General features: G+C 44.3%; 1 protein-coding gene across 15 annotated transcripts in view; it reads right to left on the reverse strand.

Moving 5' to 3' along the window:
• The window catches only part of SRRM1 (serine and arginine repetitive matrix 1), a 118,657-nt gene that overhangs the window by 73,198 nt on the left and 33,193 nt on the right, over nucleotides 1–12,266 (reverse strand). For all 15 annotated transcript variants that reach the window (XR_003859197.1, XR_003859196.1, XM_029619832.1 and 12 more), the window contains one exon: nucleotides 4,680–4,789. Coding sequence is in view for 13 of the 15 variants with exons in the window: in XM_029619832.1 (XP_029475692.1) it covers nucleotides 4,680–4,789 (110 nt within the window). In the remaining 2 variants the exon portion in view is untranslated. The remainder of the gene's footprint in view (nucleotides 1–4,679; nucleotides 4,790–12,266) is intronic.

Raw genomic sequence — 12,266 nt, forward strand, 5'->3', positions numbered from 1 at the left:
CACTTTTCTGGATCCAGACTCTCCCTACTTAGAAAATCTGCTCTGATGATGTTTTCCTGCAATGTGGGTGGCTAAGATCATCTGTAGATGCATTTCTGCCCATTTCATAAGGAGATCTGTCTCCTGAGACATTTGCTGGCTTTTGGATTCCACCCTGGCGGTTGATATAGGCTACCGTTTTTGCGTTGTCCGACATTTACGCAGACCATTTGACCCTGGAGTACGTGGCTGAATTGTAGACATGATAATCTGACTGCCTGGACTTCTGGGCAGTTAATATTCTAGAGGCCCTCTTCCTTGGTCCAACACCCCTGGGCTATCAGTTCCTGACAGTGAACTCCCCAGCCCTGGAGGCTCGCATCTGTCGTGAGGACCAGCCAGTTCGGAGGGGACAGGGGTACACCCCTGCCCAGATGAGCTTCCAAAGCCATCACTGGAGCTGAGAGCATACTTCCATTGCTAAGTGGAGGCGAATCAAATCATCTTGAGAAAGTTGGTTCCATTGTGACAGAAGGGAGTGTTGAAGTGGCTGCATGGGTGCCCTTACCCACGGGACTACTTCCAGGGTTGCTGCCATCAAACCGAGAACTTGAAGACAGCTCCACACCGTCGGGCATATGTTCATCAACAGACCCACTTGGGCCATCAAAGAACATAGAAACAACAGCAGAAAAAGACCAAACGGCCCATCTAGTCTGCCCAGCAAGCTCCCACACTTATTTTCCCATACTTATCTGTTTCACCAACCAAGTTCAGGGCCCTTGTTGGTAACTGTTTGATACGAATTTCCTGCCATACCCTGCCGTTGATGCAGAGAGGAGTTGCATCAAAGGTGAATCATAAGGTGAATCAAATTCCTTATCCATGTGGTTGGGAGGAAGACCTTGCCCTCCTTCGTGTTGAACCAGACTCCAATATTCCAAGGATTCGGATGGTTTGAGACTGCTTTTGTCCAGGTTTATGACCCAAATGAGTCCTGAAGCAGTGAGGTCACCCACGTGGTCACCCGGAGACTCTCTTCCATGGACTTTGCCCAGATTAACCAGTCGTTCAAGTATAGGTGCACTAGGATTCCCTCTTTTCTCAATGCTGCCGCTATGACCACCAGGCCAAAGAATACTGCCTAGAACTGATGAAGACGACTCAGTACCACAAAGCATAGGAAACAATGTTCTTGCCAGATTGGAATATGTAGGTAGGCCTAAGATAGGTCCAGGGAGGCAAAGAACTCTGATTGTACGGCCATCATCACGGAGCTTAGGGTTTCTATGTGGAAATGAACTCATAGATGTCTGTTGACTGGCTTAAGGTCCAGGATGGGATGAAAGAAAACTTCCTTCTTGCTTACAATGAAATAGATGGAGTAACACCCCATATTTTCCTGGGGTGCAGGTACTGGGATTATAGCCCTCAACCTGAGGAGCCTTAACAGGGTAGTCTCTACTGCCTGCTTCTTGTGCTGGGAGTGGCATGGAAATATCATAAATATGTCCCGAATGCGGTCAAATTCCAGCGCATATCCTTCTCATATGACCTCCAGTACCCATTTGTCCGAAGCGATCTTGATCCACCCATGGGTCGGCAAAACTTCATTAGGGAGTTCAGGACAAACCTGAACCAAAAGTTGACCCTCTCTTGGTTTACCAACTGTGAAAGGACTGAGACCTCTGAAATGTAGGGTTTCTGTAGGGGGTGAAAGCGTTGGGAGCTCCTGGATTGACCTCTCGTGGGCAAGGGGTGCTGTAACTGCTCTCATCTTCTGGTAGCCAAAGTACTGGAGATTTGCCCCATTTACTGGCCAGCTTTTTCCAATTCGCTTCCAAAGAGAAGTGATCCTTTAAAGGATATATTTGTGAGATTTGCCTTGAAGGTTGCATCAGCTGACCAATTCCGCAGCCATAGCCACTGAAGCCACTCCTCTGGCCGAGGTAAGGACTGGGTCTGAGCCCACGTCAGTTAAAAAGGCGGTGGCGGGTTCCATAACTGCTCTGGAATTCACCCATCTACCAGCAGAGAGAGGAGTAGCCACAAACGAGCTACCAGAGCACAACAAGAAGCAATTTGTAAGGTCATTGCTATTGCGTCAAAGGCCTGTTCAAGGATGGACTCCATCCGCCTATCGTGCGCATCCTTAAAGGCTGCTCCTCTCTCCACTGGGATAAGTTGTTTACTTGGAGATGGCACAGAACAGCACATCCACTTTAGGAAAATACAAATGTTCTCTTGCTGCCAGATTCAGTGGGTATAGAGCTTCTAAGGCTCATCCACCTTTGAAACTTGCTTCTGGGGCATCCTATTCCAGGTCAATCAACTCCTGGATGGCTTCCAGTACTGGAAAGTAGCTAAAGGCTTACCGTAGGGAAATTAGAATGGGCTTCTTTGGTTCCATCTGAGTCCACTCCAGGAACTCCCAGCATCTTCAGGAACTAGAAAAATCGTAACATGGTCTGATACGGTTCTAAACCGGGGGGGATTTCCCCCTCTTACAAGGAATCTGGATCCTCTTCTTTGTCTGTGCCTTCCAGGTCCCTGCCAGGGATACCCTTGGTGAGTTGAGGCATGCCTTGTGGTCTGCCGATAAGACTGGGAGAGGGAGGGCTTACCAGCTGAGGTTCTGTCCCAACAGGGGCAAGTGAGGTGGCAGAATGCGCCTGTAAGAAGGCTTGAAGGCCTTGAGAGAATTCCACCCAAGAGAAGACACCCGGGTCCATGCCCAGCCCAGGAGGAACAGGGGTAGATGCTGCTAAATTTCCCTCTCACACGGATGACTCAGTCTCTGTTATTCAGGTCCGGGGTACTTCCGGTTAAGGCTGTGGCTGACTCATCCCCTGAATGGGAGGAGCCGGGCTTAGCAAAAACTGGGGAGGCCAACTCTCCTGGGCTTCCTCACAATGCTGACATAAGCAAGAATCCAGGCAAGACTGTGCAGCCTTGGTGACGTTAACTGTGTGTTCAGATGGTTCGTGCTTAAAATTTTATGCTCACAGATTTTGGGAGTCTCTGCTGGCTGCAGGAAGGCGCACGCACAGTCCATATGTCCAGCTTTACTTGTATTCTGCGCCTAGTAAGTTGTATGTGTATGTATGAATGTGAAGAACAGACATGCACTGCGCATACCGAAGCTCTATGGTGGAAAATACAGACACGAAAACACGCACAAGATGGCGCCACCGCAGCCTACCATGCAGTGTTCTAACCAAGCCTAAAGTGGGGCCTAGCCCACCGGTGGGCCGCTCAACACTCAGAAGCCCATTTCCCCTTACCCCAACAGGATCAGGAACCATGTCAGTACGGCAAGCCAAGCAAGGAGACCACAGGAAGTCTTACCGAAACACCTCTGTCTCTGAATCAGGAGGAAATCCTTTTTTTTTTTTAAACTTACCTGGGCTGAGCGCTTACGGTTGAATACAGAGACAGTCTCCGGCTGCCGGGGGAGAAGGCCTTGGCCATCACCATCGTGCTCAGCTTCCTGCACCCACTGCCTTTCAGCTACTCTGAGGGATCCTGGAAATCACCTCAGGAATTCTCAACTGGGGGAGGGACCTTTAGGTATCACCGCTGGAGAGTGGGGGTCAATCTTTTCTCATCTGCTGGAGGCGGAGAAATACTGAAGGGTTGAGGTCGCTGCAGGGGTGTATCTAGGGTAACGACAGCTTTGAAACCTGACTCCCTCTCCATCTGCTGGCAGGGGAGCATAAACTCATTGGTCCCGAGTCCATCTGACTACACGCAAGGAAATATGATTTTTCAGCATTTTTGTGAATTTAGCTTTTGGCCTTTTTCATAGAGGCACCATCTTAATTTTAGCATTATTATTCTTTGGGACTTCTGTTTTTAAATTCAGCGGTCCCTTGGAAGATCCCTCTTGCTGCAAGTTTTGTGAGACTGCAGTCTGAAAGAAAGGCTTTTCTGATAAGTTGTAATATCCCCCAAAGCAGAATAGAGGCAAATCATCAGCTGATGTTGGGGGGCGGGGGGAGGGTTGTATTTGCAACAAATAAAAAAAATCTTACTATTCAGTATTATTTACTGTAATTTATCATTGTCTTCACATTTACACAAGTTCCTATTCCTGCTCATTCTTTTATTTGACCATGCTAAGGGAGCATTTTCACTCTTTTTGCTATTGGGGCCAATGCAATACAGCACGCTCAGCCGATCGCACTGTTTAACCTGTGGCTGGATGCTCGTTGTGAACACACGTCCACAACCCCATATTATAAAGGGGATTAGCATGTCCAAAACATGCGTCCAACCCACTCCCATGAAATTAATAGCGCTCATCATACGCAAATGCATGCTGATGAGGCTATTCGCTGTTCTTCCCAGATCCAAAAAAAAAATGTGCACCCAACCCGCAGGTGTTAATTTCTAAGCAGCCCAAAAAAGCCGATTTAATATCGTGGCAATATTAAGTCGGAGGAACCAAAAGGTTTAAATAAATAAAAAAGTATGACCGGGTGGGGGGGGGGGTGTCAGGAAAAAAAGAATTAACGAGCAGCCATTTTCCCACCTGAGCCTTTTTTCAACACTCAGCGCCCGCTTTCCGCGCTGATTTATTGCATCGGGCCCCACTGCCTATTACATTTCCTGACAGGCAATACCCAATTGGTTCTGATCACAACGAGTAACGAACATGTCAAAAATATCATCCATGTGTCATGATTACTAAACAATACCTTCTGGGGCTTCGGGATCTGTCCCTTTTCTCTCTATCCTTATCGTCTTTGTCTCTCTTTTCCTTGTCGTCATCTTGTTTCTTTAAAGACGCCAGTTTCTCTTGTTCGATCTGCAAAATGAATTACATGGACAAGCCAACAATGTTGTGGCCTGCTAATATTCTACTTGCCAAAATACACAACTGAGTCAGGGGAGTTTACACATTAAATTCAATTCTACCAGCAAGGCAAGTAATTAGCATTAACAAAACTTGCTCAACCGAGCAATGGAGAACTTACCACCTGCTAATTTTCTGTAATTAAAGTTTTTTATTGAAAGTGTGCAAAAAATACATACAACTGTAGCATGAACGTATAAACCATGTACAATAAAAGCATGTTAACAAAACAAGAGATATCGTTCCGGTCCCATCACAATTCGCAACAACTCCCTTATCTGCAAGATCCCCTTCCCCCCCACCCCCCTCCCACCCTACCATCTGTTTAGGAGGATAAGGAAAAAACCGGGTGCAAAGAGGACATCACCAAAACTGGGTATTGTGTGTAATAGTGTAATAATGGAAAGGCTCAAAGGCCCTGTTGCGCTTGCCAATCTCTATAGGGTTGCCACACTTTCCGGGACATGGCCACCTCACTAGCCTTGAATGAACCAACACTATCATGCAACAAACTAAGGATCCGCAGGCGGCCATGGATTTTCTCAAAAGCAATAGGACCTGGCAATTTCCATTCCAGGGCAACTTGGCATTTATCAGCTGCGACAACATAAGTAGCCAGTTTCCCTTGAAGTGCTGGCATGTCAAACGGCATATTCAATAACACCTGTTCAGGTGTGAGGACTATCTCACCCCCCAACACCCCTCGAAGAAGAGAGGTCAAGTCCGCCCAAAATTGCATTAAGTAGGGGCAAGTCCACCACATATGGTAAAACGCGCCGTCCTCCCCGCACCCTTTCCAGCATCGATTATCGTAGGTTGATTTAAACTTATGTAGTCTAGCAGGCGTATAATACCAGCGAAGTAAGATCTTATATCTATTCTCCATTAGCTGTGAGTAGGGGAGACCTTTTTTTGTGCAATCAAAAACCTGGTCCCAGGCCTCATCCGACAGGGATCGTGTCAAATCTCTCTCCCAGGCTTGCATATACGCAGGCTTAATTTTGGGGTCTTTATTAAGATAATTATAGACACCTGCTAATTTTCTTTCCATGAATCCCTCTACACTAATCCAGTCTGTACAGGTGGTTATGTTCCCTTACCAGAGTACACATTTTCTTTGTGACATCATTGCCACTATATAGATGTGGTGCAGCACAGAGGAAATATAGTATTCTTATGATAAAGCATTGAAAGACGTCATTCCAATTTTAGAACAAAATTTGTAACACGTTTGAGGAGAAAATCTTAAAACCAATCATCTGTCCAAGAACTGTAAAAGAATAGGAAGAACAGTAAGAAGGGCAGAAGGGAGCCACAGAGAGCCACAACCGTGTGGCTCTCTGTGGCTCTCTTGCTCTTTACGAATGTCGTATGTTCTTTGTTTTGCCTATTCTGTGGTGGTGCATTCGTGTTATAAAATGAATAAAAATTGTCAAATTCAAAAAAAAAAAGAAGGGCAGAAGGGAGACAACAGCCTGAAAGAGGCCCTGAAATATTTATACAGGACAGAAATCTGACTCTTCCAGTAATTAAAATGGCCCAACTTCCTGGGAGGGTCTTGGATTGGTGCAGCAGGATTCACGGAAAGAAAACTAACAGGAAAAGTGTTTCCTTCCTTGTCATCCTACTACACCAGTCCAGTCCATACAGACAGGAAGTACCAAAGCCTCCCTAATTAGGGAGGAAATAAGGGCTGCTTTGATTACACCAGCTCCATCAGCTGTGTCCTCCTTAGCAAAAGCATCCAACCTGTAATGTTTCACAGAGGAATGCAAGGACGACCTGGTTGCAGCTTTGCAAAATGTCCACTGGCACCACAGCAACTGCCTCCACCCAAGTCTGCCTTCTCATAGAATGAGCAAAGTCTCTAGGGCCTATTGGTCCTTAAGTAAATGAGCTGACAATCATATCCTTGATCCATCTAACCAGAATAGCTTTAGAGGCCATTTCACCCTTGTGCAGCCCTCCAAACACCACACAGCCTATTCCTATGAAAGGAATTAGCTCTCTCTAAATACCTTATGATTACCCAGACCATTCAGGCACCCTAAAGCCACACACATTTTGAAAGGGCTGGCAGATAACAGTTATTTGGCATAACAATATCTTCGGTAGGAAGGCAGGCACAGATCGAAGGTAGACTGAATTGGGACAATTTTCAGGAAATGATCTCTGCAAGATAAAGCCCAAATCTCTGAAATACGGCAAACTGATCACATCACTACCAGAAACGCTATCTCCAACCTGCTTCAGAGGCACAAAAAGGTGGTATAACTAACACTGAGAACTAGATAAAGGTCCCACTGAGGAACCAAAAGCCTGAAAGGAGGCCGTGATCTTAACTCCCTGAAGGAACCTGGATACTTCCACAGGAACATCACAAATTCGACTTTCAGGGAATTCAAAGGCAATCCCTTTATGAAACCCGTGAAGAAAAGTCAAAATGCAAGGGATATCAGAATGCCAGGCAGAAACTGAGAAATCACTACAGAATTCCTAAAAAAATGCACCAAACCTGAATGTAAGCCAGAGAAGTTGAAGTCTTATGAGCTTTCAGTAGGGTGGGAACAAACGAAGAAAAGTAGCTGCTCTTCATAAGACATGACCAATCAAGAGCTAAGCCATAAGATCCTCTATCAGCAGACTGAGTGGATGGTAGACATAAGGTGCTGATGATCTAAAGTCTTTACCAGATCTGCATACAATGGGTCTCTAAGGCCAATCTGGAGCCACTAGGATAACATGATTGCTCTCCAATTTGATTCTGTGGAGATTCTGAGGAGGGAAGCCAAAAGCTCCCCTAATGACCAAGACTGGACTAAAGTGCCTATATCTCCAGTTTTGGGCTCCCTGCGACGGCTGAAGAACCGACAAACCTTGGCATACCTTCGTAATGCCATTAAATTCATGTGAAGCAAGCCCCACCTGATTGTGTTGTAAAGTATCTTGAGCTCAGCTCCCATTCACCTGGATTCAGAAGATTCTTGCTCAGATAATCGGTCTGATCATTCAGAAATCCTGCAACGTGAGCTGCTGACAAAAAGCTGCAGATTCTTTTCTAACAGAAACAGATTTGTCTCCTCTGAAACTCCTAGACCTCTGGTACCACCCTGCCTGTTCATTTATGCCATCTCAGCTGCATTACCAGATAAAACCCTGACCGCTTTTCCTCTGAGAAAAGAAGAAAATGATACTGGTTTCTAGACTGTTGATGGACCAGAGCTCTCCTGGACCATTTGATCCACATCATATAGGCTCCATCATTTTTGGGTAACACAAGATGGACTGGATATTAGCCTTGGCCCTGTTCAGTAAGGGAAACAAACTACTGCCTGCAACAGTTTGGCCACTGAAGCACAGGGAAAAGTTATAAAGGCATTCGGTATGGGGGGGCGATGAGATCCAAAACGTAACTATGGCAAACCATATCTACCACCCACTGATCTGATGTTATTCGGGTTCATTCCTGATAAAACTGCCAGAAGCCTACTAGGAGTGAACCTGCCATGTTTCACTGAGAAGACTGACCACCTACTGAGGAGGCAGCAGAGTCAGACTTGGGCTTATGAAAGTCTTAAAAGGACAGACCCCTTCCTCTTGCAGATTGGGATCCCCTTAAGCAGAAGTTTGCCTAATCAAGATTTAGACCAAGAGTCTGCAACTCAGTTACAAGGCCAGAAGTTTTCTGGCCATCACAAGTGAAGCCACTGATCATGAAGAAATCCGAAGATCATCATGCAAAGCATTGGCTAAAAAGCCCACAGCCAACTCCATCCTAAGCACATCCTCATTTTCCAGGAACTGATGAATCCAGCTTAAGAGTGCCTGAACCACGAAGCTGCCACAAACAGATGAAAGTGAACAGATGCTGCAAAAGAAAGTTCAATTTTCCTATCCTGAGGATATTAAGTGAAGTACTCCCCTCCACTGGGACAGTAGTATGTCTAACAATGGCAGTAACCACAGCATACACCAATGGAGTCAAGGACATCAGAACTGCCTCTGAGGGAAGAAGGTACAACTTAAGAAGATTTTTAACCCATTGAAGACTACTCTCCAGGTTCTCCCATTTGGCTAGCTCCATCTTTTCTACCTCAGAGTGCCTCTGTGGATTTGGTGACCCCTTAATAGGATCTCCAATTGGAGCCTTCTTTACTTTTGTATCACTTATCCGGAGGCAGGAAACAGCCTAGTCAATCTATGCAGAGATCTTGTCCCTCGGAAAAGCTGAATAATAGAATAGTCATCTCTTTCTGTACCTTGCTTTGCCCCATGGAAATACAGTTAGAATCAGGATCTTCACAAATCTTTCTGGACCTCCTACCAATCAGATGGGGGAATCAACTGCTTCCCTAGGATGTTTACTAGGAGCAAGGTCCACGGGAAGGGGATTAATTAAACCTACAGAGGATTTGTGCTTCCTTTCAGGCTTCTGGATAGCACAGAAAGCCTTGTGTAGAAAATGAAAACAAGTTACTGGAAAAATCATCTTTGGCTTGACCCAAAGGAGCCCATTTTAGAGGATCTTCCAATGGAATCAGAACTGGTGGATCATCGAGTACCAATACAACATCTGAAGGCCACTGCAGGAAACAGATGCCCATGGAAGACAGAGAATATGGCCACCATTCCCACTAAACATCTGAGCGCCTGAGACCTCTTCAAGACACGGGATCCGCCTATGCAACGGCTCCTCTGAGGCTTTCCTTATCAAGCCAGGACCTGCAGCTACTGAACTGGGGGGGAGGGGCGGGGGCAGAAGAGGATTTTTTCCTCAGAGCTAGAAAAACAAAGGAGGAAAAAAAATTGCCCTTCCCAGCCTCTACCTAGTCCCTTCTGGGTCTAGGAATCCTTTAAGGAGGCTCACACTCCTGAAAATACAAGTGGCCTGGCCCTATGCCTGCATCAGCACCAGTATGTCCTACCACCTGCTGGAGGCAGAGAATACTGGCTGGTGGACATGAGGATCGCTTGTAAGTTGCCTGCCTGGTGCGAAGGTGGAGGACTTCATGTGTCACATAGATAGGATCTTAGATAATGTTGGGGAGGAGCCGACTGTCTTTGTACATGTGGGTACCAATGACACAGGAAAGTGCAGGAGGGAAGTTCTGGAAGTCAAATTTAGGATTTCAGGTAGAAAGTTGAACCTCCAGAGTAGCAGAAATGCTCCCCGTTCTATGTGCAGGACCCCAGAGGCAGGCAGAGCTCCAGAGACTCAATGCGTGGATGAGATAATGGTGAAGGGAAGAGGGTTTTAGGTTTGTTAGGAACTAGTGCTGCTTTTAAACTAGATGATGGAGGAAAGCAGACAGTCGCTAAGAAGTACATGGTTCGGAATAATGCATCTTTGGGAATACTAAGATCAGGGAAATTAGGACACCCCAGTAAACAGGTTACAATAAATGCTAAAATGGACATAGTGCCTTTAATTAAAGAACAGACAGAGCAGAAAGATTCCCAATTATCCCTGCCAAATGATAAGCAGGTTGTTAATACAAAGGAAAAAACACTTTGAAATGTCTGCATACAAATGCTAGAAGTCTAAAAATAAGATGGGATAGTTTTATTTATTTATTTAATGGTTTTTATATACCGCGGCACGTTATGAAACATCACCTCAATTTAGGATAGTATATAGTACTGAATGAAGACGTAGCTCTAACTGGCATCTCAGAGACCTGAAGAAAGGAGAATTAACCGATGGGACACTGATACTAGAATACAAATTACATTGAAATGATAGGATGGATCAAATTGGTAGAGGGCTGGCACTATATATTAATGTATTGAGTCACAGGATAAAAGTCCTGCAGGAAATTGAATGCAACTTTGAATCTTTATGGATAGAAATTCCAGGCGAAAGGGGGAATTAAATAGCAGCGGGTGAGTATTATTGTGCACCTGGCCAGAATTAAGAGACAATGAAATACTAAAAGAAATTAGGGAAGCTAACAAAATCAGCAGCACAGTAATAGTTGATTTCAATTACCCCCATTTCTTTGTTTTTCTTTTTCATTTAAACATTTTATTCAGGTCAAAATCAACAATAAAGCATAAACAACTCAACATCCAACTTCGGAATGTCAAATACCTAGACCATACATTTTAACATTTTTCATATCCTCCCTTCCCTCCCCCTATTTGGTCATCCATCGCTATACCCAAAATATTTAAGTACTATACAAAATAATATAGAGCGACATAAGATAAGACAAGATATGGTATTAGAGGATTTCCAATATCAATCCACAGGCAATGATTCTATTTTGCAGCTGATTTCTCCAGCTAGTTCTCATAAGCTTGCCAGACTTTAGAAAATTTGTCCATAGCATCGAGGCGAATCATTGTCAGCTTATTTAAATAGTAAACATTAGCTAATTTTCGTAAGACCTCGGTAATAGAAGGGTAAACTTCTTGTTTCCACGCTGCTGCAATTACCCCAATATGACTGGGTGAATGTCACATCAGGACATTCTAGAGAAGTAAAGTTCCTAGATGAAATAAGTAACTGCTTCATGGAGCTGCTGGTACAAGAACCAACAAGAAATCTACAACAGCAGCATTTAACTTTCAAACAGGTAACTATGATAAAATAAGGAAAATGGTTAAGAAAAAAACCGAAAGGAGCAGCTGCAAAGGTTAAGAGTTTATATCGGCCATGGACATTGTTTAAAAATACCATCTTAGAAGCTCAATCCGGATGTATTCCATGCATTAAAAAAAATGGAAGGAAGGCTAAATTACGACCAGCATGGTTAAAAAGATGAAGCAATGTATTTTTCCTTCTCAAAATGATTGTAAACCGTTGTGAAGGCTAGTCCGATACAACGGTATATAAAACTAATAAAACCATAAAAGGCTATAATGGCTAAAAACATCTTTCAAGAAATGGAAAAGGGATCCGAATGCAGAAAACATGAAACAGCATAAGCACTGACAAGTTAGATGCAAGGCCTTTTATAAGGAAGGCAAAGAGATTTGAAAAGAAGCTTGCCATTGAATAAAAGGGATGTCAAAACCATAGAAAAGAAACTAAATGAATTCTTTACTTCAGTCTTCACTGATAAAAATATAAGAGATACACATTCCAGAAATGATAATTAAATGTGAAGATTCAGGAGAACTGAAAAATCTCAGTGTAAGTGCAAGATAGCACAGGGCAAATAGACAAACTAAAGAGTAGCAAATCACCTGGACCAGATGGTATACATTCCAGAGTACTGAAAGAACTGAAAAATGAAATTGCAAGCTTGTTAGTAATTTGTAAACTATCATTAAAATTATCTATGGTACCTGAAGACTGGAGGGTTGCCAGTGTAATGCCAATTTTTAAAAGGGATCACGGAATGATCTAGGAAACTACAGACCAGTGAATCTGACATCTGTGCCAGGTAAAATGATAGAAACTATCGTAAAGAACGAAATTGCT

This window comes from Rhinatrema bivittatum, chromosome 11, assembly GCF_901001135.1.
Source record: "Rhinatrema bivittatum chromosome 11, aRhiBiv1.1, whole genome shotgun sequence".
Lineage (NCBI taxonomy): Eukaryota > Metazoa > Chordata > Amphibia > Gymnophiona > Rhinatrematidae > Rhinatrema > Rhinatrema bivittatum.